Source organism: Salmo salar, chromosome 09, assembly GCF_965601325.2.
Source record: "Salmo salar chromosome 09, fSalSal1, whole genome shotgun sequence".
Classification (NCBI taxonomy): domain Eukaryota; kingdom Metazoa; phylum Chordata; class Actinopteri; order Salmoniformes; family Salmonidae; genus Salmo; species Salmo salar.
This window is the reverse complement of record NC_138299.1, coordinates 104,470,313-104,496,903: the sequence shown is the minus strand read 5'-3', so window position 1 is coordinate 104,496,903 and position 26,591 is coordinate 104,470,313. Positions and strand designations below refer to the sequence as shown.

The 26,591-nt window shown below is 42.8% G+C and overlaps 3 protein-coding genes across 4 annotated transcripts; 2 read left to right on the top strand and 1 right to left on the bottom strand.

Annotated features, from left to right (window-relative positions):
- The first annotated feature begins 2,755 nt into the window (after window positions 1–2,755).
- LOC100286679 (clathrin, light chain B) lies at window positions 2,756–12,726 on the top strand. Of its 2 annotated transcripts, XM_014213351.3 has the most exons (6): window positions 2,756–3,215; window positions 3,734–3,789; window positions 5,199–5,316; window positions 6,028–6,139; window positions 10,121–10,174; window positions 10,754–12,726. In XM_014213351.3, exons 1-6 carry the CDS (start codon window positions 3,014–3,016, stop codon window positions 10,923–10,925), a joined length of 714 nt encoding a protein of 237 aa, XP_014068826.2. In that variant the 5' UTR covers window positions 2,756–3,013; the 3' UTR covers window positions 10,926–12,726.
- A 700-nt stretch (window positions 12,727–13,426) lies between these two features.
- Window positions 13,427–15,510, bottom strand: LOC106612309 (HIG1 domain family member 2A). Its single transcript, XM_014213353.3, has 2 exons — window positions 15,034–15,510; window positions 13,427–14,220 (listed from the first exon to the last, which is right to left on the bottom strand). Exons 1-2 carry the CDS (start codon window positions 15,212–15,214, stop codon window positions 14,057–14,059), a joined length of 345 nt encoding a protein of 114 aa, XP_014068828.1. The 5' UTR covers window positions 15,215–15,510; the 3' UTR covers window positions 13,427–14,056.
- Window positions 15,511–17,441: 1,931 nt separating this feature from the next.
- LOC106612308 (FAS-associated factor 2) lies at window positions 17,442–25,471 on the top strand. The gene is made up of 11 exons (XM_014213352.3): window positions 17,442–17,659; window positions 18,349–18,417; window positions 18,705–18,839; window positions 19,089–19,165; window positions 19,268–19,406; window positions 22,639–22,724; window positions 23,038–23,129; window positions 23,418–23,595; window positions 24,019–24,190; window positions 24,364–24,507; window positions 24,750–25,471. Exons 1-11 carry the CDS (start codon window positions 17,597–17,599, stop codon window positions 24,930–24,932), a joined length of 1,338 nt encoding a protein of 445 aa, XP_014068827.3. The 5' UTR covers window positions 17,442–17,596; the 3' UTR covers window positions 24,933–25,471.
- The last annotated feature ends 1,120 nt before the right edge of the window (window positions 25,472–26,591 follow it).

Here is a 26,591-nt window from a genome sequence, read left to right as displayed (position 1 = left end):
TGACATGCTAATCAATTGCACATGAACGCTCACTCATTTGAGAACAATTGCAATCAATATATATTTACGCTCAGTGTGTCGTCGGGATACTTGTTGAAGAGTCGTTCTGTTGGAGAGTTCTCTCTCTCTCTCTCTCTCTCTCTTTCTCTCTCTCGGTTAGAATGGATCTTTCAAAGCGACATTCATTAATGTCGTTATAGAATGGATGTTTCGTTGGTCTTCGCGTTCAATGATATAATTTACTTAGCTGCAGACTAATAATTAATATCAAAGACTTGTTCTTATTCTGTCGGTATCAATAGTCTAAAAGTTAACCACGTGGTATAGTTCACTTTCAGTAGAGTACTTGGATGGTCAAACCTATTGGCCAACTCGCGATGGAGTGGAGGCCGGGTCTGGAGAAATGTAAATCAGGGTGGGTTTTATAGTGACATAGAACAGCTTGTCACATGACGCCTGGTCCTGTCTGTGTCCCTGGGGGCGTGCCGATGACTGAGTTAAGCTTGGTACAGAAATACAATTCTATCACATTAACATCAGTACATAGCATCTCAATGTATTACAAATAGCTTTATCCTTATTAATACATTCTATACAACCATGTGGATGCAAGTCCCATCGCTGAGGCTATTATATAAACAGTTTTATGGTAATATAGCTATATTGTCTCTTCTGAGTATCACAAAATTGAACCAAGCGGACCAGTTCGTAGCTGGATTCTTCACCAATCTTTCATACCTTCTCCAGAACCTAAATGTCATTCGGTTCCCCAATTCTGTGAGTTGGAAGAATTTCCTGTGTCTCTCTATGGGACATGTGGCAAGAGATTCTCCTCTTAGAGTTTTACAACCCTTTCACACAGGGCCTGGGTGGTGGGAGGTAGGTTGGGGGATGGTGCAAGGGGGGAGGGGGTCAACTGTCCTCCCTGTACTCAAAGAGGCCAACGTCATGACAAGAGACTTATATAACTGGTTTTCAGTGTCTCCAAAGCGCAGGGAGGCCTACAAGGACATATATGAGACCATCAACTGTGGGGAGAAACCTTTACAGATAACCAAGGTGTGTGCCACACATTGGCTCTCCATTGAACCCGCGGTTTCACACATTTTGGACCAGTGGCAGTTGCTTAGACTGCATTTCGCAGTCACCAAGTCCAGTGAACACTGCTACATGGCTGAGGTTTTATACTCCATGTACAGTGATCCTCAAAACATATTGGATCTGACTTTTTTGAAGTCAGTGCTGGGTGAGGTACAGTTGGCCATCAAGGCTTTTGAGGGAGAGCAAGTACTGGACAGCTTGGTTAGCCTGATCAAGTCTGTGAACAGCAGGGTGCTGAATCCCACTGGCAAATGTTGATGTACTCAAAGGGCCAATAGATGGATACCTCAGTCCCCAAACCGTAACCTTGGTTACCTTTTTGAGTCAAAGGCAGCTGAGCTCCACCTTGCGCCTGAGGATGAAAACGATGTCCGAAAGCGGTGTGTAGCCTTCACCATCTCCCTCACTAATGAGTTGAGGGTGAGACTGCCGGACAACATCGAAGCATTGCAGTTCATGTCAGTTTTCAATGTGGAGGAAACTCTAAAGCACAATAAGAGCCCTGGAGAAATATAAAAAAATAGCCAAGCTCATTGGCTACTCTCCTGCAGAGATAGACAAGATTGTCCAGCAATGGCGTGCCATCCATCTTAGTAAATGGAATGAGACAAAAAACACACTGGGCTTCTGGAGTGAGATTTGGAAGTTCAGGGCCGCAGCTGATATCAACCCGTTTCAAGAACTTGCCATGGCTGCTGTGTCTGTGTTGTCCTTGCCACACTCGAATGCTGAAGTCGAGAGAGTATTCAGCCAGATGAGCGTGGTAAAAAGCAAATTTAGAAACCGGATGTCCTTGCAGACCCTGAACTCCATCCTGTACATTCGATATGGACTGAAGCTGTCTGGTGAGGCTTGCTATGAGCACCAGCTGCCTGATAATGTTTTGCAGCTTTTTGGCACATCAGCTGCTTACTCATTTAAGTCAGCTCCCTCAGTTGCTGAACCTGCCATAGAGAGCCTTGACCAAAATGACGATGACCCACTCTTTCTGTGAGCCAGCACAGCCTGTGTGTGTGTGGAGGGGGGTCTGAAAAAAAACTATTAACCTGAATTAGGGCCAGACTAGTTACCATCATTTTCTCACATTGCCATTGACAGTTTTTTTTATTGTCTCTTTTTGGTCCATTTAGATTGTAAATGTAGACTGTGTACAAAAAAAAAATTTATGGTTAAAAATGTTTGTTTTACTGTGACTTGTTGTAGGCTCCTAAGTGGACCATAAGGTTAAAAACCAAACCAAATTAAGAAAACTAAACTAAAAAACAAAAAACAAAAAAATTAAATAAAAACTAGGTAACTCCGCCAGAGTGTCTCTTTTGGGTCACTTTTGTACGTCCCAAGCCCGGATAGAGGAGGAGGGTTGGAATTGTGACAGAAGAAAGTTCATTTGTAGTTCTAAACATATTTAGGGTGTTTTTTTAACTCACTTTTTTGTCTCTCCCACGACATTATTCCTCTCTCCTACAGCGTCCATCACAATTACATGGACAATTATACAAATTTGATGATTTAGCGACTTTTAGGACAGACAATAGCTACTTTCCTTACTGAGAGGAGTTGGCAACACTGCTTCAGATAGATACCAGTTGGGAAATAGGAGTGTATTTCTAGGTTTGTCCAGCAGATAGAGACACACCCTAATAAACACAAAAGGTTGGAAGAACGATGTGGCAGACCAGGCAAATTGAAAGTGAGCAATCATGAATCATCACAGACTGAAGAAGCTTGCTAACATTAGTCCTTATTCATTATTCTATTAGCTGACAACCGTTCATTGAAAAGCTCAGTTAAGAGTTGCATGATTCAGATATATCCATCATCATAACTCCTCTCTCAGCTGAATTAATTGATAGAGATAACAATCAATAATTATAGCGTTAGCAAGCTACATTTCACTTTTTTTTGGTCGAAGATGGCTGATGCAGATTTCGGTTTCGCATCTGTGAACGGAGTGTTGCCTGTCGATGTGGACCCTGCAGCAGCTTTCTTAGCCCAGCAAGAGAGCGAAATAGCGGTGATAGAGAATAACGACGACGGCGGCGGAGGACCGGGAGCTTTGGAAGGATCCGTTGAACAACCACCGGCAGCGGATTCACCTGCTACTGGAGAATACGGTAAGTTGCTAGCTATGCTAAGTTAGCATGTTAACTAAAACTAACTCCTAACTAGAAGTACATAAATTAAGACCCCCAAAAAAGTAACTTTTATTAGTACCATAGCTAGGTAGTTAATTCTTACCAGACAACTTAGTTAGTTAGCTAGCTAAGTTAGCCTGGCTTTTAGTTAGCAAACAAGCTAACGTTAGCTAGTTAGTTGATTGACAGCTGTCAGTGTAAACAGTAAGGTTAGTTGGAGCAGCAGCAACACACCACACACCTGAGTTGAATGACTCAAGTTTGTCCGATAAACTTGTTTTTGATGTGATTGTGTAAAATGTATTGAAGTTAATCCTCAGGCTAAATTAGACTAGCCAATATAGGTGCTAGTTTACGTTACTACCCAAGCAGGTGTTTCTGCATTCTTGTCACTTTATCTATCCACCCCTCGAAAGCAAATGATGACTAGCAAGGTCAGAATAATGTAAAGCATGTCATATGTTTGTTTAAAGCCGTTTCTTTGTTTCGTCTGCCAGATGCTGGGTTTGCAGAGGCATCAGCAGCCACGGTAAACGGAGACATGTTTGAGCTGGTAAGACAATAACACTCCTAATGGGAATTCACATTTCTATCAAATAAAATGTTCTTGGATATGTTTTATTGTAGGTTAGTTTTGTAAGTGAGGCTGTACTTATAGCAGATGAGAACATACCTGAAATAGATACCTCTTTCTCAATGGTAAGTGAATTGTTAACATGTAAATCTGCCCATATCCGATATGTCTATGTCCTGGGAATTGTTTTTGTTTCTTACAACATCATGCTAATCATATTAGCCTACATTAGCTCAACTGTCCCGAGGAACGGGACACCGATCCTGTAACTTACAGGTTAAAATTCCAATTCCTCCACATTTCAATTACTTAAAAATCTCAAACCAACTATACATTGTAGAAATTAATATACAGATATTGAAAGCATTTAATGAGAAATAAAAAGGTGTGCAACATGAAAATATTGTCTCATTTACACTAATTTATAAACGGTCCCTAACTAGCCCCAGAGATAGGCAGTCCAAAGTTAAACCTATTTTGCCACGATTGCACACCAGTTGGCTGAAGCTAATTGGTGAAAGAATTTGGCTAACTCTTCCCTCCTGCGAACACACACAAGACACTTTTGAATTGTCATGGCTCCTGGTATTTCTTAATGAGCCAAATCTAAACGAGTCCAAATCAGGAAGTTCAGCAGCATTTCTGCATTTGCTCCTCAGTGTCCAGCTGTTACTATTGAATCACCTGGTGGTCCTCATGCCTTATTAGTGCTGAGCAATTAGTGCTTCTTGAGGTCAGTTTCGGTTAGATTATTTATTATTAAAAAAGAATAATAATAATCACGGATTTCAGTTTTTATTTATTATTTGTAGACATTAAATGCATTATGTGGGATGAATGCTGTAACAACACAGAATAAAACAATGAATAATAGTCCCAAGATTGTAGTGACTGTCAATTACTGCTTATCACTTATTAACCATCATTTATTAATTTTACTTTATAAAATATTAGTTTTATTTGATTTCTTTATTGTTTCATTCCAAGTCCTCATCTCTATATAGCTGCTGTCTGACATAAATCATTATTTTAGTAGATATTCAAAGTAAATAAGACCTACTATTATGACTGCTGAATGCCAACTATCAATCACTTAGATCATGTATTTTCAGGCTCGCGAAGCAATTGCTTTTTATCCCTCTCGATCGCTCGTTCTCTTTTTATCTCCGTGTCTGCTCCGCACAGACCGGACAAGTTTAAGCGGGCGCACAATGGATTTATGGTCATTGTAGTTAATTACCATGTTTTCTGCGCTAAACTATGTAGAATATCGGCCTGTTGGAAACTATATAATTGGCATTAGATCAGAATTGGGCTGCTTGTGTAAACGCAGCCTATGACTGGTGGTCCTTATGTCTCATGCCTGGACCTGGTTCTTCTCCCCCCAGGAGTCCAACGGTCCATCGGACAGCTATGCGGCCATCGCCCAGGTGGACTCTCTGAGAGCAGAGCCTGAGAGCCTGCGTAAGTGGAGGGAGGAGCAGAAGGCACGGCTGGAGCAACTAGGTAAGTAAACAGCAGAGACTATAGTGTGCCCCAAATGGCACCCTAGTCCCTATATAGTGCACTACTTTTAACCAGGGTCCATAGGGCTCTGGTCAAAAGTAGTGCACTATGTAGGGAATAGGTTGCCAGTTTGGACAGAGAGCTACTTCAGACTTACCTATAACTACGATACATACAGTCTCTACCACTACGATACATGCAGTATTATGTCCACTCATTGTCCACATTGACACCTAAATGTCTCATTTCCCCCTACCAGCTAAAAAGCGAAATAAAAGACCTGGGGGGGGGGGGGGGGGGGGGTGAAGTTGATTAGTCTGTCTATTTCTGTGTGTGAACCACCCTTCATTTGGGTTCCACTCAGTGTCATGTCCTGTATGGTATGCTGGAGTTGGGCTTGTTCTTGCTGTATTGACTCTATAGTTGATCTCCTGAGAAAAGAGCACCATCCTCTGTAGCTCATACAATGCATTGTGGACTAAAACGTTTCATCCTGGGTAGTATTCATTAGTGCACACCGTAGCAAAACGTTTTTGCAACGGAAAACGAAAACAAGCTATTATTATTATTGGACAAATTCAGGTAGTCCTCCCCATTTCCACCTGTTTGCTTCCGCTTCGTTCCTACTGAATAGGACCCTGGTATTGTGCCTTGTTCTGTTGATTGTGTATTGATCATACCATCACCCTGTGTGTAATGTGAACCCTGAAGACTCTGCGTCCAAGGCTGCGGAGGCTGAGTGGAAAGAGAAGGCCAAGAAAGAGCTGGAGGACTGGCATGTGCACCAGATTGAACAGATGGAGAAGAACAAGTCCAACAACAGGTTAGTTCCTACCTAGCTCTGTTTAGTTCCTACATGGTTCCCTCAAAACTACAGGGATGCAAACTAGTCACCTTTTGGTGAAATTCCCCGTTTTGAATCCGAAGTAGGTGACCTACTTCCTAGGCTCAGCCAATCATTTGACATAACAGAATGCAGCACACGACTGAAGAGAGAAGAGACGACCAACTTACTAGTTACAGCATCAGCCTGCACTCTGAAAGACAGTTGGCCAGTTAACTTACAGCAGCGCGTCCCCTGAACGATAACGAAGAGGTACTGTAGGTGAGAGGCCTGACCACGGAGACCGGGGTGAGAAGGTGATGAAGCAGTACTTCATGAGCTGTAACCGCAAAAAAACTGAAAAACAACTGGCATTTGGAAAGTTTGAGGTGAAGGAGACGGTGTGGTGGAACAAGTATTGTTAGCATTGTGAAGTATCTTGCTAGCTGGATCGAATTCTCCGTTAGCTAGCCAGAGAAATGTTGAGCAACATTAGCCAATTTAACTGATCAAATTATTGAGTTTATGGTGTGAAAATGAGCTGGCTCATAAAGTCAGACAGCTAACGTTACAACATCAGATGAGCTAACGTTAGTAACCTAACCAATTTTCTATAGTATTAACTGGTATACGACTCCTTGCCGTTCCTCAAGTTATAACGCGTTAGTTGCTTCCTGAACCCTGGCAATCTGTGTGAAATGTTAACTAGCTAACGAACTAACTACTATCTGTGAAGTAATATTTTCCCTCTAAAGTATGTGGTTAATTTTCAGAATGAGAGAATTAGTTGAAAATGAGGTGTTGCTTGTTAAACAGGTGGATTCAGGGATCAAGTGTAGCTGGGCCTGGCTTAAGATGGATTCCACTATAGAGGTGAAAGGAACACCACACACTTTCCCTTTCTCACCTTTTCAATAAAAAGGGCTATGCCAGGTGTACTCTGCCTGAAAGAGATCAATTATGCCAACAATGGGTATCATGCTGTGCTGGAACATAGTAGAGATGTCCACAGGCAGAAAGTGTACAATGTAATAATGTGCAGTGTAGCCCAAATATATTGTTTTAGTTGTGTTGAATTTGACAGTGTAACACGTGTGAGTAAGGTGGGATTATTACATGTTTTACTCAGTGAATGTTATTTTTGCACACATGTAGCCTTGTGCACTTGATCAATGTCTACTATAGTGGCCACTATAATAGAACGACAATAGAATCCCTGTTTTGTTTCATTCTATTTAAAGATGTTTTTTTCTCTCCAAGCGTCCTGTTATAAAGGCTGTCATGGTAACGAGCGTCCTGTTATAAAGGCTGTCGTGGTAACGAGCGTCCTGTTATAAAGGCTGTCGTGGTAACGAGCGTCCTGTTATAAAGGCTGTCGTGGTAACGAGCGTCCTGTTATAAAGGCTGTCCGTGGTAACGAGCGTCCTGTTATGTCATTTGCAGTAAAGTCTAGGCAACAAATAACATTAGATTGCTTTTGTTACATTTTTTTAGCTGTGAGTTCGGTTCACATGAACCACTTTTTATTTTACACACAGAGACTGATCATGTAGATTACATTCGTTGTTGTTTAATTAGTTAAAACCAGTATTCCCACCTAGCAGGGATGTATTGCATGTTTCAGTGTCACCTTTTTGGGCCGTCACCAGTTTGCATCCCTGAAACTAACATAACAGGAAATACAAGTTCAGACAAAATATGAAATGTAAATTGTATCTGTAGTAGTTAACTATGAGAATTAAGAGCAATGATGTGATCAGAATGTGTGTTTCTGTGGTTATTTCCTTGAGATCAGATCAGGAAATAGGATCTGTTAGCTTAAGCTTAAATAATTTCGATAGACTGTCACAGAAAGTTGACTTTATTCATGTACCTAAAATATGTATTATAATAATAACATGGACAGGATTTCCTGGTAAATAGCTTAAGCAGAGTGGAAACTGTAACAGCTGAGCTAACCTCGATGCCCCCATAGTTCCAATGTTTTGTTGGCCTGCTTTTTGGAGCAGATAGATATTGCTCATTATTCAGGATTGGTAAGAAATACAGATATCAGTTTCTATGCCTGAAGGATCAGTCATTTGTGTACTATATCTATGTCACCAAGCTGAACTGTCGTAAAACACCTGAACTGTCGTAAACTAAGGAAGTAACGAAATGACACGTAACTTCTCATTGCGTTTAACTATTAACTGATGTTTAACTAACTATTAATTACCTATTTTAATGCCCTCTATAATCCTACACTTCAATTACTACCAAAGTATTTCTCTCCCGGTCGCTTTCCTTTCTCTCTGTCGTAAACATATTTTATTCTCTGGGGTCTTTGCTTTTCTGTACTAAAACCAACCTTCTCTCATGCTTCCCAACAGACGTTGTCTAAGTCTGGCAAGTTAGCAGCTTGTCACTACAGCTCTGTTTCTCAATGTAATGTCCCTGTGAGAGTGAGTGAAGTGAGTGAGTAAAAAACCAACAACCTGGTTCTCTATATAGTGTACCACTCCAAGGCCTATAGGGCTCTGTTCAAAAGTAGTGCACTAAATAGGGCATGGGGGGCATTTGGGATATACCCTAAGGCTAGAAATGTCCATTGACCTATAAATGTCAGGTTGCAGTATATCTGGCCATTGTCTAGTCTAAACTGCTGACTACTGTGGACTATGATGGTTGAGACAATGTTGCATTGTCCTATACACTGACTGTACAAAACATTAGGAATGCCTATGTTGACTCCAATGCTTCCTTCAGTTGTGTCAAGTTGGCTGGTAGTGGATCTCTACTCTGAATAGCTTGTTCCATCTCATGCCACAGATACTCAATTGGACTGGGCACTGGGGACTGGGCAGGCCACTGCAATAAGCTGGAGTCACTCGTGTTTGTGGAACCATTCCTGGACAATCCTTGCCTTTTGGCATAGGGTATTATCCTGCTGTAAAAATACACTGTTGACATGGAGGGATGTACCTGATTGGGTATTATCCTGCTGAAAACATACACTGTTGCCATGGAGGGATGTACCTGATTGGTATTGATGTTCAGATATCTTATGGTATTAAAAACGTTTGATCAAAGGGGCCCAATGTGTGTCATGAAAACACACCATCACACCACCTGCCTGTAACGCTGACATGAGGCATGATGGATTCATGTACTCGTGGTTTCCTCCATACCCTAGTCTTCCAATCAGCGTGAAACAGCAGGAACCAGGATTCATCAGACCAGGCAATGTTTTTTTTTTTTTCTCCAATTTTCCAGTGTTTTCGTTCCTACTGCAACTGCTGTGTCTTGGTTTTGTTGTTGCTGAAAGACGTGGAACCCTGTAAGGTCGTCGGCTGCCATACCCCGTTAGTTTCAAAGTACGAGTTCTACATTCGTTTTATGTATCTGTCAAGTTGACTAACTGTAGCCTGTCTGTTGCTCTGCATAACTCGTGTCAGCCTCCCTTTGTCCTCTTTCATCAATGACCCGTTTTCATCCACTGGCCTGTCGTTGGCTGGATGTCCTTTTGGGTGGTGGACCATTCTTGATACACATGGGAAACTGTTGAGCGTGTGGGAAAAACCCAGCAGCGTTGTAGTTTTTGACTCAAAACGGTGCGCCTGTCACCTACTACCATACCCTGTTCAAAGGCACTTAAATATTTTGTCTGGCCCGTTCACCCTCTGAATAGCACACATACACAATCCATGTCTTAAAGCTTAAAAAATCCTTCAATAACCCGTCTCTTCCCCATCATCTACACTAATTTAAGTGGATTAAACAAGTGACATCAAAAAGTGTTCATAGCTTTCACCTGGTCAGTCTACAATGTCGTGTTCATCTGATGGAACCCCCCCCCCCCCTGTTGAAGCTTGTTAGTTCTCTGGCCTTCTGTCACTGTGGCTTCCTGTCCTACCAACTCTTAACTCTGCGTGTTGTGTGACACTGACTCATCTCTCTCTCTTTTTTTTTTTCCTGCTGTTTTTTGCTCTGAACACCTAGGCTCGCTGATGAGACTTTCTACAAACAACCCAGCTCTCAAGTGATACACTTTGTGTAGGTTTTAGAACTCTTCTGCTTTTGGTATAGGTATTGTCTTGGCATTCTACCCTTTTTTTTAACAAGTTTGTTACCTGTAGTTAAAGGCGTTTGCATGTCCCAACTGTGAAACAAACACATTAGTTAAGCTCCATTTTGGGTCCCGGAGGGGCTGATTTGACTTATGTCCATAAATGACAACAACAGTGTTCATTGTCTTTCATCCTTATAATTTCAGTTGTGATCATTTGCCAGAAATGCATGTAGCCTATTTTCAATACTGTGTCTAAGTTTTAGTCAAATGTGACTAAATATGACCCACTGTGAGTCTGTGACCTGGAAGTGATTGAGGGGCTAGGAGTCTGTGACGTGGAAGTGATTGAGTGTTTTGAAAAGTGAAGTGTTTTGGCAGCATGGCATGTCAGTGGTACTAATCTCTATGGGGCGGTTTTCCTGACACAGATTAATAAAATGTTATTTCAAAGGAGATGCTTATTAGTCCAGAACCAGGCTTAATCTGTGTCTGGGAAGCCGTCCCTCAAACACCTTGTCCAACACCTCATCCGTATCTCCCTTCCCCTTCCTTCTCTCCTCCAGAGCATCTGAAGAGGCCTTCCTGTCTGAGGCTGACAGTGACAGCCCAGGGACAGAGTGGGAGAGAGTGGCCTGTCTCTGTGACTTCAACCCCAAGACCAACAAGACAGCCAAGGACGTGTCCCGGATGCGCTCGGTCCTCATAGCCCTCAAACAGACACCTCTGGTGCGTTAGTACGGCCAATAGAATGGAGGGGTGGTGATGTTTCCATTTTTTTTAAACGCCTGCTCTTGAGTTATGAACCCTGGTTTGCGTTAAGGCAGAATGTTCTAGGCTCTTTTCATATCTACTCTTGGTTCAGGGTTCTTTATATGTTCAGACCCTCCTGTTTTCTGTTATGTCTCTAACATGTGGAGGAAAGGTATTGTCTCTCCCGCCATCTTTCCTTATTCCGATATAATGTATCCAGTGGATATAATATACCTCACTTAACATGAATGACTGACTGCTCTCTGTCCTTTTAACTTCCCACAACAATGCTTCTATTTGACCACTACATTACTGACGTTAAGAAAATATTGTTACTGTAAATTCTTTATTAAACTCCTTCCCTCTCATAAAGGGAAGGGGCATTGGTTCAAACCTCTATCTTTCAAGCATGATTCCTCTCCCAGTATTTAGGGTGTGAAGTATTCTTTTATCAAATAACAGATTAGGTTAAACTCCACTATAATTTGTATTTGATTTAATGTGTAGGTGGAATATAGCCAGTCCTGTTCAGGTACTACATTAGGAATAGGATCTAAACCACTTATGCCAGTTTTTTGAATTAAGAATTGATTCACGGACCTATTCATTTACTGTTGTATAATATTCCTAATTGATTATTTAACGGTAGCTACTGTAATTTCCGGACTATGGAGCGCACCCACTGAATTAAAAAAAAAATATTATTTTGAACATAAATAAGCGGCACATGTCTATAAGCCGCAGGTGCCTACCGGTACATTGAAACAAATGAACTTTACACAGGCTTTAACGAAACACGGCTTGTAACAAAAAAAAAAAACTATTTGCAGTAAACAGTAGCCTACCAAGAAAGTCATTGGTCACTATCTTCCTCCTCCTGTGCACTGAAACCACTGAAGTTATCTCCTTCGGTGTCGGAGTTGAATAGCCTCAGAATTGCTTCATCCGATATTGGATCGTTTTCATTATCGCTCTCGTCACTTTCATCCGGAGGCAAATCCCCCGCTGAGCCCTCTTCAACACGCAGCAGTCCAGCCTTTCGAAACCCGTTGATGATAGTGGATTTTTTGACAATGCGCCACGCTGTTAGGACCCACAAATTTGAAAGCGGGAAAAATCCATATATTAGCCGCGTCATTGTTTAAGCCGCGAGGTTCAAAGCGTGGGAAAAAGTTGCGGTTTATAGTCCGGAATTTACGGTAGTAATTTGTCCTGAAATTTTAGATGCTATGAGCTTGTGGCCTTTGAACTCCTGTCACTGTTTGTACTTTTCGCAAGATTAATTTCCTTCCCAAGCTTGACTATTTATAGCCTGGTTTCTGATCTGTTTTGTGCGGTCTTGCCAAACGGGACAATGACCCTTTTTCTACATGTGGTCTAGGCGATGGTCATAGAAGTTGACGGCACAAACAGACCTGAGACCAGGCAACGTAGTCTGTTCCAACAAAGTAGTGTCTTCACATCTAAAGAATCCTATCATTCTGAGGTTGATCCTCGGTAAGCATCAGAAGAAATCACATAATAGGGGGCTTGTTATGTCATGGTTTTTAGGCCGAGGCTGCGGCTCCTTGGGTAACCCCCCCCCCCCCCCCCAAGAGATTGATTTGATTTTATGTTATTAAATCAGCACCATTCACCAGAGTAGCCTGGATGTATAGAAACCCCACATGTGCAGAATCTTCGAGACGTTTAGCCCCCGGGAAGAAAGCTCCAATAAAAGTGTGATCTATAGCCACTCTGTTCAGAGTCCTATCATGGCCATATTAAACGACATGAATGAACACTAGTCTAATGTTGAGTCATATTTTCAACCCCCCCCCCCCCCTTTCATTTTCAGCTGCATTTCCTGTGAATCTGTGATCAACTTATCTATTAGGATGGCATCATCCAGCCTCACACAGATGAGAATGTTACATGGGAACTGGAAAACTCTTCATCAAGCAAAGGGTTTGTGTGAGCATTAAATAAGACTGTACTATACACAGGGGCTATTTGGGAAGACTGGAGACCATAGGCTTACTGGTAAAATGTACTAGGAAAGCCCTGGGCTGTACCTCTTCCTCTCTTACCAGAGCCTACAGTGACAGATTATCTTAACCAGTCTATAGAACACCCCTTACTCACTATATTGGTCCTAAGCACTTGCGGTTCTGGGGGGGCCAGTGCCCCTGTGACAATTTTGGACCCCCTTGTGGCCCTCTCTAAATGTGGAGTATGAAATAATTTTTACATAACTAATTTTTGCTATCGTTCTTTTTTTTTACATCCGTTATTAGACAGTGGCGACGCGGAACACTAATGATTATGAACATGGTCTTTTGCCTGCTAATGCATGCAATGCAGTGAAGAAAACGATATGACAACAATAACGTCTAATGTAACTGGCCCCTCTAACAGTACAACTGGCCCCAGCTTGGCCCCCCCAGTTGAAATGGTCTAGAACCGCCAATGGTCCTAAGAGCCAAAGTATTACAGCACACAAACGATGAAGTTTTACATTTTTATTAAAGGGACAGGACTCTGTGTTTTACTTGATATGGTTAATACATGGCAAATGGAACTGACAATACATGGTGCTAAAAAGGTGGTTCTGAATCTTGTAATAATTCTCTATTACAGAAGGTGGATCTAACAGATAAGCAAGTGGTAGTGGGTTGGCTGTGTGTTTACATATGTGGATGGCTGCATTGCACTTTATACAGTTACACAATTATGTTTTAAACTCAAGGCAGTCTGTGCCGTGCTTGCTTTGCCATCTGCAGGACAGGGTGTACATTTCATTTGACTGGATCAGCCCAAAAGCACAGTTAAGGAAGTCCAGAAAAAGGAGAGAGAGAGAAAAAAACAGTTTGTTGGCCCTTTTTAAAATATCTGTTCTGTTAGTCTTTCTACATATTCAAACAACATTTCATTCCCACCACGGTTCTCTCCGAGAACATGACTGGCATGAGGTTCCAAAAGGCCTGGGTCGTATTCACTAGCCACCGAATGCTAGAAAACAGTCTGAAACAAGGAGGGACTACCTGAACTTGTCTAATAACAAACCTTGTTTTTAGTTATTTCCCGTTGCAAAAAAAAAAAGGTTTTGCAGTAAATGAATACAACCCTGATGCTGCTCAGTCTATCTTCAGGGCTGTGGTGAACACGCCGAAGATAATAGCTACTACAGTGAAGCCTTGTGCGAAGATACGTCCTCTCATCAGGAGCTGGGACTGTCGGGTCTTGCCTTGTTTGAAGGCTCGGAGACCGTACATCAACGCTCCAGCTGTACCGAGACAACCTGGAGAGAGGAGAAAACAATTCGGTTTTTCCATAAACGGTCTGAAAATAGCTGATGTGAAAGGAGGTGTATTCAGTAACTTCCATTTAGTTTCACAGTGGTCTCAATGCTTGTCTGTTTTGGTTTGGAAGACTGAAGGGGAGGGAGGGTCTAAAGGTGTACAATCCATTGTACTGTAAAAGAACAAGCAACCTGACTGGGTAAATCTTAAGATATTTTAGGCCTGACTGTATGCAATTCATCCTGTAACCACAGGGGAAAGAAGAGCCACAGAGAGCACGCCCAATGTGTTGTAGTGTCCGATGTTATATTCACATAAACGTCCAATAGATACTGACAGTTACTGACCTGTGTAGTCTACCACCCAGTGTATGACCCATTGATTGCACTAGTTTACCATTTATAATACATGTTTTGTTTTATGAAACTCCTTGACAAGGTCATTATGGCCCCTGTAATGTTTCATAACGGGGCTTGGAACACGGCTATGTTCCAATCAAATAATCAATCCGTGGACGCCTTTTAGTGTACCTTATGGGGTCCACAAGGACACACTGTGCATGACACGTCTAGCTGGCTGTTAAATTACTAAATTAGCGGTTAAATTGATTGTATGCTGTTCCCCTTGCTAGCTATCAAACGAGTTAACATAGTTAGCTAACTAGCTCCAACAGTGTTGTCTCTTGGTCGTAAGTGAATGACCAAATAACAGTCTTATTCAATGCATGAATCATCTAACTTAGTAACAGTATGTATTGAAGCCAACTAGGTGGTACAGCTGTAGAGTTACAGTAGCCCCCTTATGTAACTGACCTATAGGGACGAACGGGTTCTCCTTCGACTTCCTCATAAACTTCTCCTGGAAAGTCTCTTCTCTGGGTCGCGATAGAGGTGTAAATCCGTCTATAACCGGGGGCTTGGATAAGTCGAGCATCGGTAAATGGGTGGTTGACGCCGACTGTTCAGGAACAACCGGGGTAGTGGCAGCTGCCATGTCTGCGGAGTGTCTGTTCACCGAGCTCCGGTTCCTACAGAGGGAGGCAGTGTTGCCAACTCCTCTCAGTAAGGAAAGTAGCTATTGTCTGTCCTAAAAGTCGCTGAATCATCTCATTTGTATAATTGTCCATGTAATTGTGATGACGCTGTAGGAGAGAGGAATACTGTCGTGGGAGAGGCAACAAGTGAGTTAAAAACACCCTAAATATGTTTAGAACTACAAATGAGCAAGCTGCAGAGAGTGGCACACACCAAAGGACGTATTTCCACTGGTCTAATGTCTATTCCTCGTGTTTCTTGGCCCAAGCAAGTCTCTTCTTATTATTGGTGTCCTTTAGTAGTGGTTTCTTTGCAGCAATTCAACCGCGAAGGCCTGATTCACACAGTCTCCTGTGAACAGTTGATGTTGAGAAGCATTTATTTGGGCTGTAATGTCTGAGGCTGGTATCTCTAATGAACTTATCCTCTGCAGCAGAGGTAACTCTGGGTCTTCCTTTTCTATGGCGGGTCTATGGTTATTTGAGCGATGTACATGGACAGATCATGTCATAAATGTTGAAACAAAGTGTAAAGAAGGTGGTGAATCTTATGCGCTCGGTCTCTGGTTATGAATGGGGTTATGAATGGGGTGCTGACAGACAATCGTTGATGGCTATTCAAAGAGCTCTCTGATCAGGACGACGATTGATTTACGATGTATAGTTTGTGGAACAGCAGCGAAGACTTGGCTTCAGAAGCTGGACAGAATCCAGTATCTAGATTTAAGAATATGTATTGGTGCATTTAAATCGCCATCCGTGCGTGCCTTACTAGTGGAGGCAGGTGAGATGCCTTTGGATATACGGCATATAAAATAGTCATTAGCTTCATTAGGTTGAAAGGCTGTGAGGTTGACCATCCTGCTACTGTTCTAGATTTTTACTTATTTATTTTTTACTTATTTATTTTTTATTTCACCTTTATTTAACCAGGTAGGCTAGTTGAGAACAAGTTCTCATTTACAACTGCGACCTGGCCAATATAAAGCAAAGCAGTTCGACACATACAACAACACAGAGTTACACATGGAATAAACAAAACATACAGTCAATAATACAGTAGATGACTGTTGGGAATATACTAATAGACAAGGCAGTGGTTTTAGTTAGACAGTTGGAAAGCTTGCTGATGAGGGTCGTTTGAGGGAGTTGGAGGTTGGCCCTTCTGTGGTGATAGGGGATGTTCCTCCATGGTTACTCCAAGATCCTGTTATTGATCTAACCTTGGTAGATTAAAGAAAGCATACTCAGTTGAACTGTTGCCGATAATAGTTGCCCTCCAGTGGGTGGAGGACGTATGTAACAGTATTGCTTCAGTCCCTCTCCTCGCCCCTAACTGTGCTCGTACCAGGGACCCTCTGCACACATAGACAACAGCCACCCTCGAAGCATCGTTACCCATCACTCCACAAAAGCCGGGGCATTTGCAAAGCAAGGGGAACAACTACTTCAAGGTCTCAAAGCGAGTGACGTCACCGATTGAAACGCTATTAGCGCGCACCCCGCTAACTAGCTAGCCATTTCACACCGGTTACACGTACAACCTGTTAGAATTATATTATGCTCATAATTCTCTGTCTGTATTGAATAGTTTATCATCTGGTAAATCTAATAGGAGTGACCTACTATTGGAGGTTATTATGGAGAATTGAGAGACCTGGGTGTAGTAGTGAGATTCTGCTGGGCCCCAGCACATTCGGGTGTGGAAGGGAATGAAATTATAGACCAGTTAGCTTTGAAACAAGACATCATTTATATGAATGTTCCACTGGGTGGAGGTGAGGCCAAATGTAAGATCAGAGCCATTTTGATAGATGTGTGGCAGAAGAGATGGGACACTGAGCCCAAGGGCCGGCATTTATACGCCCTCCAAAGAAAGGTCGGTGGACTAAAATTCAAAGGTCAGATTAGAAAAGACGAAGTGGTGTTTGCTCGATTGCGCTTAGGACATTGTACATTGAACTCGTCATTACATCTGGTTGGCAAGCATGTGAATGGTTCATGTCTGGAGTGTATGGTCGATTTAACGGTGGAGCGTGTGTCGTTATATTGTTGTAAGTATGTTGAAGAGAGGGACAGATTGAGGTTGGAGGGGTTTGGAAGGCATTTGGGGGGATGAGGAAGGAAAGGTCTATTATAAGTTAGTAGGGCTCTTTTTTTTCTTCTCAGACGTACTTAGGTAGGAGGATTTAGAAATGTTGTAAACCGTGATTGACCACAGACTCCAGCACAGTAGGTGGCGCCATGCACCTCTAACGTTGGTTTGCGGACCGCCATTATATCACAGAGGAAGAAGAAGAACGAATCGTTCACAAACTGCAAGTAACTATTGGCGAGGTAAGATGGCGGCGCCAGAGGAGCAGGAATTATCTCAGGCGCAGACTGAAAAACTCCTTCAATTTCAGGTAGTCAACCTTTATTCGGCATACATTAATATGGAGTTATATATAAACTACTGTATGTTTAGATATATGATGGAAATTGTTTAAAATAAATCACGTTATGGGTGTAAAACTGCTTTTTTAACAATATCATTTTGATACCACCTTAGCGCCTCGGTTAACTAACTAACTAGCCAGCTACCGTTAACGTTATCTAACAACAAACCAATTATTTCCTCTACAAACTATTGTCATGAATTGCTTGTCCGTTCCCGCCCCCCCCCCCCCCCCCCCAAAAAAAGAAACACATCAGCAAATTTCAATCAGTGTATGGTGAATTAGGAAAATACATTTTGAACTTTAGTTCAATCTTGCAGGACTTGTCTTTAGCTACTTACAACTAGCTAGCTAGGCTGACGACAGTTGGCTAGCTAGGTCAGCAAAGCTAACGTTACTTTCGTTAAACTGTTCGCTGGATGATGGGTTTGAGAGTTATCATCACACACAACTGTTAGGACACATGACTGGTTAGTTTCCTAGTAAGGCCCCCCCATTCTGTTTCATCCAGACCCAAGATATGGAAATGTCCTGTAGGGGATTCGTTGAATCTTAACATCTTCGCATTCTCACCTATCTATTGGAGATTGGTCCAGTGGTGTGTACACTAGTGTTTAGATCTGAGAATAATTATTTTTATATTTTTTTGATTTCAGGACTTGACAGGTTTGGAGTCTATGGACCAATGTCGTCGCACATTAGAACAACACAATTGGAACATCGAGGTAAGAACTGTCAACCCCAAAATACATGAATGGCTCTTTTTTTGTTGATGTGGGCCTTGAAGACCACAAAATACACAGGTCATCAATGCACAATCATTTCTGTGGTTGCACTGTTATGAGTGAATTACATACAGTGCAGTAATATATATATATATATATATATATATATATCATGACAAATGTTGCCTTAAATTCATCGTGATCTCTCTGCTCTTTGAAATGGTCATGGTTTTAGTCTTCCTTTACTGTCCAGGGTGAGATCAAATGATTGTTGTGTGTGTTCCCAGGCTGCGGTGCAGGACAGACTGAATGAGCAGGAAGGAGTTCCTAGTGTGTTTAACCCTCCGCCATCCAGACCCTTACAGGTCAACACAGCAGACCACAGAGTGTATAGCTATATTGTCTCCAGGCCACAACCCAGAGTACGTACACACATTCTCTCAAACTCGCTCTCGCTCTCTTTCGTGTGTTCTTCTCTTTGCTCATATGTCACTGGTAAATTGTTCTTGCATCTCAATTTTAAAGGTATACTCTGCAATATGACATTCGCATACACAGTTGGGGCAACCTCCTGTTTACAGAAATCAACTCCATAACTGAAATCATCCAGCAGACAGCTTTCCACTGTTCTGATCATCATGTCTCATCTGGTATTTTTCTTACTTTTTCAGGGATTAATAGGATGGAGTTACTACATGATAATGCTACCTTTCAGATTGACATATTACACACTTCTGGACATATTTAGGTAATACAAAGAAACTATATTTGGCCATCAGTTCCCGTTTATAAACATGAGCTGCCTGACGTTTCTGTGTAAAAGTGACTGATTGGTTCCCCCTCCTCCCAGGTTTGCCCTGCGGTGGGTCAGGCCAGACCCTCGTGGACGCGTCACAGACCCTGTGGGTGACGTTGTCTCCTTCATCCATAGTTTTGAAGAGAAGTACGGTCGATCGCATCCAGTGTTTTACCAGGGAACATATAGCCAGGTATGTTACTCAGGTTACTCAGTCCAGTTTCAATCTCAATTTGGGATACTAGTATAGTACCTTGACCATCCACAACAAGTATATTGGAATGCAAAAAGTTGACACACGCCAAGTTTTATTTTATTGAACAACTGACTAAATGGTTTTAAGGAAGTGGAATGTTCCAGAATCCATATAGGTTCAATCCATTTAGAACATACACTACATCAACAAAAGTATGTGGACACCTGCTCGTCCAACATCTCATTCCGAAATCATGAACATTAATATGGAGTTGGTCCCCCCCTTTGCTACTATAACAGCCTCCACACTTCTGGGAAGGCTCTTCACTAGATGTTGGTTCATTACTGCGGGGACTTGCTTCCATTCAGCCACAAGAGCATTAGTGAGGACGGCCACTGATGTTGGACGATTAGGCTCACAGTCAGCGTTCCAATTCATCCCAAAGGTGTTAGATCGGGTTGAAGTCAGGGCTCTGTGCAGGCCAGTCAAGTTCTTCCACACCGGTCTCTATAAACCATTTCTGTATGGAACGCGCTTTTTGCACAGGACATTATCATACTGGAACAGGAAAGGGCCTTCCCCAAACTGTTGCCACAAAGTTGGAAGCACAGAATCATCTAGAATGTCATTGTATTCCGTACCGTTAAGATTCACTGGAACTAAGGGGCCCGAACCAGAACCATGAAAACAGCCCCAGATCATTATTCCTCCTCCACCAAACTTTACAGTTGGCACTATGCATTCGGGCAGGTAGCGTTCTCCTGGCATCCGCCAACCCCAGATTCGTCCGTGAAGCGTGATTCATCACTCCAGAGAACGCGTTTTCACTGCTCCAGCGTCCAATGGCAGCGAGCTTTACACCACCTCAGCCGACGTTTGGCATTGTGCATGATGGTGATCTTAGGTTTGTGTGCTGCTGCTCGGCCGTGGAAACCCATTTCATGAAGCTCCCAACTAATAGTTATTGTGCTGAGGTTGCTTCCAGAGGCAGTTTGGAACTCGGTAGTGAGAGTTGCTGTCGTGGACAGATGATTCCTACGCGCTTCAGCACTTGGCGTTCCCGTTCAGCTTGTGTGGCCTACCACTTCGCAGCTGAGCCGTTGTTGCTTCTAGACGTTTCATCTTCACAATAACAGCACTTACAGTTGACCAGGGCAGTTCTAGCAGGGCAGAAATTTGAATAACTGACTTGTTGGAAAGGTGGCATCCTATGACGGTGCCATGTTGAAAGTCACTGAGCTCTTCAGTAAGGCCATTCTACTGCCAATGTTTGTCCTATGGAGATCGCATGGCTGTGTGCTTGATTTTTATACACCTGTCAGCAATAGGTGTGGCTTAAATAGCCAAATCCACAAATTTGAAGGGGGGGGTGTGTGTGTGTGTGTGTGTGTGTGTGTGTGTGTGTGTGTGTGTGTGTGTGTGTGTGTGTGTGTGTGTGTGTGTGTGTGTGGTGTACAGTTGAAGTCAGAAGTTTACATACACCTTAGCCAAATATATTTAAACTCAGTTTTTCACAATCCCTGACATTTAATCCTAGTAAAAATTCCCTGTCTTAGGTCAGTTAGGATCACCACTTTATTTTAAGAATGTGAAATGTCAAAATAATAGTAGAGAGTGATTTATTTCAGCTTTTATTTCTTTCATTGCATTCCCAGTGGGTCAGAAGTTTACATACACTCAATTAGTATTTGGTAGCATTGCCATTAAATGGCTTAACTTGGGTCAAATGTTTTGGGTAGCCTTCCACAAGCTTCCCACAATAAGTTGGGTACATTTTGGCCCATTCCTCTTGACAGAGCTGGTGTAACTGAGTCAGGTTTGTAGGCCTCCTTGCTCGCACACGCTTTTTCAGTTCTGCCCACAAATTTTCTATAGGATTGAGGTCAGGGCTTTGTGATGGCCACTCCAATATCTTTACTTTGTTGTCCTTTAAGCCATTTTGCCACAACTTTGGATGTATGCTTATGGTCATGACCCATTTGCGACCAAGCTTTAACTTCCTGACTGATGTCTTGATGTTGCTTCAAAATATCCACATAATTTTCCTCCCTCATGATGCCATCTGTTTTGTGAAGTGCATCAGTCCCTCCTGCAGCAAAGCACCCCCACAACATGATGCTGCCACCCCCGTGCTTCACGGTTGGGATGGTGTTCTTCAGCTTGCAAGCCTCCCCCTTTTTCCTCCAAAAATAACAATGGTCATTATGGCCAAACAGTTCTATTTTTGTTTCATCAGACCAGAGGACATTTCTCTAAAAAGTACAATCTTTGTCCCCATGTGCAGTTGCAAACCGAGGTCTGGCTTTTTTATGGCGGTTTTGGAGCAGTGGCTTCTTCCTTGCTTAGCGGCCTTTCAGGTTATATTGATATAGGACTCATTTTACTGTGGATATAGATACTTTGTACCCGTTTCCTCCAGCATCTTCACAAGGTCATTTTCTGTTGTTCTGGGATTGATTTGCACTTTTCGCACCAAAGTACGTTCATCTCTAGGAGACAGAACGCGTCTCCTTCCTGAGCGGTATGGCAGCTGCGTGGTCCCATGGTGTTTATACTTGCGTACTATTGTTTGTACAGATGAACGTGGTACCTTCAGGTGTTTGGAAATTTCTCCCAAGGATGAACCAGACTTGTAGAGGTCTACAATTTTCTTCTGAGGTCTTGGCTGATTTCTTTTGATTTTCCCATGATGTCAAGCGAAGAGGTACTGAGTTTGAAGATGTACCTGTGGATGCATTTCAAGGCCTATCTCCAATTGACTCAAATTATGTCAATTAGCCTATCAGAAGCTTCTAAAGCAATGACATAATTTTCTGGAATTTATAAAATCAAATGTATTTATATAGCCCTTCTTACATCAGCTGATATCTCAAAGTGCTGTACAGAAACCCAGCCTAAAACCCCAAACAGCAAGCAATGCAGGTGTAGAAGCAAGCTGTTTAAAGGCATAGTCAACTTAGTGTATGTAAACTTCTGACCCACTGGAATTTTGATACAGTGAAATAATCTGTCTGTAAACAATTGTTGGAAAAATGACTTGTCATGCACAAAGTAGATGTCCTGACTTGCCAAAACTATAGTTTGTTAACAACATGTGTGGAGTGGTTGAAAAACAAGTTTTAATGACTCCAATCTAAGTGTATGTAAACTTTCCACTTCTACTGTCTGTGTAACTTGGTTGATAGCTGGTAGTGTTATAGACTGTGCTGTATTTGTTTCCCCCCTGTAGGCATTGAATGATGCCAAACGTGAGCTTCGCTACTTGTTAGTTTACCTCCATGGAGAGGACAACCAGGATACAGACCAGTTTTGTCGGTAGGTCCCATAACACAACATATGATCCGTTTACATGAGGCCAACATACACACACAAACAGAACCAAACCCCCTTTTTTGAGGGAAACCTGTCAATAATCAGTAGTTTGTTTATCTAGTTATAATTCCGGTTCTGTTGGTTTGAATATGTATTCAGTTGATTGGATGGAGGTATTCCTTGCGCGTTTCCATATTTGTGGCATGCTTGGTATGATTCATATGTTGTCCCCCTCTTCGTTATTAGTATAAATTATTTTCTCCTGAAGTGTACACTGTTTTATATTAATGATGCTTCTGTTTCCATCTTCCTCCAGCTCCACATTATGTACAGAAGAGGTCCTGACCTTCCTCAACACCAGGATGCTGTTCTGGGCCTGTTCCACCAGCAGGCCTGAGGGATACAGAGGTATACATCGTCTACTCTTGCATGTGTCTTCACTATCTAGATCTCCTAGAGCTGGCGATACATTCTTAAAAAAGAGGAACTGGCCTAATTCTTTACTCGTTGTTGTTGCTGTAAATGAGGACGTGTTTTCAGTCAGTCTGATCTGGTTAAAGATAAGTCAATCATCCGTGCTGGGAATTTAGGATGATTTGTCAGTCCTCTAAAATATGAGGGGGGAATCTCTTTATTTCAGTGTTTTAATCTGTGTTTGGTGTGTGTCTGTTTTTCCCCTGTGTATCTGTACCTCAGTGTCCCAGGCGCTGCGTGAGAACACTTACCCGTTCCTGGCCATGATCATGTTGAAGGACCGTAAGATGACAGTGGTGGGACGTCTGGAGGGGCTCATCCAATCAGAGGACCTCCTCAACCAGCTCACCTTCATAATGGAGGCCAACCAGACCTACCTGATGTCTGAACGCTTGGAGCGGTAAGGGACTTTGCAGAGCTGGGTTGCAGAGCTGGGTTGCAGAGCTGGGTTTCCGATACTTTAAAATCTATTCCAATAGCGGGCCATCTGGCACTTCAGACAAACTCAGAGTACGTGAATCTTTTTTTTTTTTTTTTCATTTTATGTATTTGAAACCCAGGTTTGATTTCTTATTTTACTTATATGAAAAATAATAATGTGGAGATGGTGTCTGGTCCTGGAGACGTAGTGCGATGACGTCTCCCATACATCTGTCTCTGGACCTGGATATGTCTCCCGTACGTCCGTCTCTGGTCCTGGAGATGGATGTTGTGTGCCTGGAATTTGAATTAGACCTCAGGAACTAGGTTAATGGAACGTGTGTGTGTGTGTGTGTGTGTGTGTGTGTGTGTGGGGGGGGGGGGGGGGGGTGTGTTCTTCCAGGGAGGAGAGGAACCAGACGCAGGTGTTGCGGGCGCAGCAGGACGAGGCCTACCTGGAGTCGCTGAGAGCCGACCAGGAGAAGGACCGGAGGAAGAGGGAGGAGCAGGAGAAGGTCCAGGCGGAGGAGGAGAAGATCCGGCAGACCGTCCTGGCCGAGGAGAGGAGGAGGAGGGTGAGGACTATTTTATACTTTCTCCTCTTTCTCTGTCTTATCAATATTTTTGTCTCCTCGCTCGCGCTCTGTTTGCCCGCGCTGTCTGTCCTCTCTAACTTCTCTCTCTGCCTACATGTAAAATGTTTTTTAATCCTGTGTTGTTGGCTAACTAATTCATTTTTTTTTTTTAGACGCTGGACGAAGAGAAGGAGCGCAAGTCAGAATGTCTTCCCCCCGAGCCCCCAGCAGACGACCCTGACAGTGTCAAGATAGTTTTCAAACTGCCTAATGACACCAGAGTAGAGAGGCGGTTCCTCTTCCAGCAGTCTCTGACGGTAAGACACAGTCTGACCGGACGAACACAGCTCTGCTCTAGTTAACGTACAGGTGATTGCATTTTAACTGTTGACTACCAGTGGAGCCTTGACTCCCAGTTCTACACAGCAAACTCCTAGTCACTCTTCCATGTGTAGTGTCATTTTAACAGTCTGATTTAACTGCCCTGGCAAATACCAATGGAACTTATGGTCTTGACAACAACAACAAAAAACACCCATCTCTCCCTTTGTGTTTCCAGGTAATATACGACTTCCTGTTCTCATTGAAGGAGACTCCGGAGAAATTCCAGATAGTTACCAACTTCCCCCGCCGGGTTCTGCCCTGCCTTCCCACGGAGGAGCAGCCCAACCCTCCCAGCCTCAAAGAGGCCGGCCTCAGCCGTTCCGAGGTCCTCTTTGTTCAGGACCTCACGGACGATTGACACCTAGCTAACCCTCTCCTCCAGCACGAGGAAATCAGCTGTTCTGTTTTTTTCCTTGTTTCTTCCCCCATTTTTCTTTTTTTTTTGAAATGGCCGTTGTGCACTAGGGGTCACTGTCTGAAATAATGAAACAAAAACTCTAACCCAAAATAATTTAGCCCACCGGCCAAACCGGATACTGTTGTTTTAAAAGGAGAGAAATGTGAACTCCCTGTACATACGTTAGATATTTAAAGAACAAGGTTGAAAAAGCACTTTTTTTTTTTTTTTTTCAATCAAAGTTGACTCTATAATGTAATTGTCTTGAGACGACCAAACAAGCAAAGGTTGAGTTTCCGTACCGCCTGCAGTTTAGAACGACAACACAGTTCAACAGGAAGAGGCCACAGTTTTCACATGTGGCTTTAACTATCTCTAGTATAATAGTCTGCCTGTGGTGATTCATATATGCCTATTTCTCCTGTAACAACATCAGAATGGGCTGGTCATGTTTAAGATGTCATTTTCCAACAACTATAAATTAAACATTTTAAAATGTTGTTGGTTTTGATAATATATTCCTGGTTGTCAGTGCTCTTTTCCCATCCCCAGTTCTCTTGGTCTGATAAATCTCAGCCTTCCTACCTGCTCACCTTGAAGCCGTGTCAGTTTTAAATATTTTTGTAGGTATGTGGGGAAAACAAATGTATTATGCTAACCTGAGTAAATACACATAGCCAAAAGTATGTGGATATCCCTTCAAATTCAGCTATTTCAGCCACACCTGTTGCTGACAGGTGTATAAAATCGAGTACACCGCAATGCAATCTCCATAGACAAACATTGGCAGTAGAATGGCCTTACTGAAGAGCTCAGTGACTTTCAACATGGCACCGTCATAGGTTGCCACAGTTTGTCAAATTTCTGCCCTGCTAGAGCTGCCCCGCGGTCAACTGTAAGTGTTGTTATTGTGAAGTGGAAACGTCTAGGAGCAACAACGGCTCAGTGGCAAGTCACACAAGCTAACAGAACGGGACCACCAAGTGCTGAAGCGCGTATCAATCGTCTGCCCTCAGTTGCAACACTCACTCCCGAGTTCCAAACTGCCTCTGGAAGCAACGTCAGCACACAAACTGTTCGTCGGGAGCTTCATGAAATGGGTTTCCATGGCCGAGCAGCCGCATACCTGCCTACGATCACCATGCGCAATGCCAAGCGTCGGCTGGAGTGGTGTAAAGCTCGCTGCCATTGGACTCTGGAGCCGTGGAAACATGTTCTCTGGAGTGATGAATCACGCTTCACCATCTAGCAGTCTGACGGACGAATCTTGATGTGGCGGATGCCAGGAGAACGCTACCTGCCCCAATGCAGTGACAACTGTAAAGTTTGGTAAAGGGGGGATGTTTTTCATGGTTCGGGCCCTTTAGTTCCAGTGAAGGGAAATCTTAATGCTACAGCATACAATGACATTCTAGACAATTCTGTGCTTCCAACTTTGTGGTACCAGTTTGGGGAAGGCCTTTTCCTGTTTCAGCATGACAATGCCCCTGTGCACCACGTGAGGTCCATACAGAAATGGTTTGTGAAGATCGGTGTGGAAGAACTTGACTGCCCTGAACAGATTCCCATCGAACACCTTTGGGATGAATTGGAACGCTGACTGTGAGCCAGGACTAATCG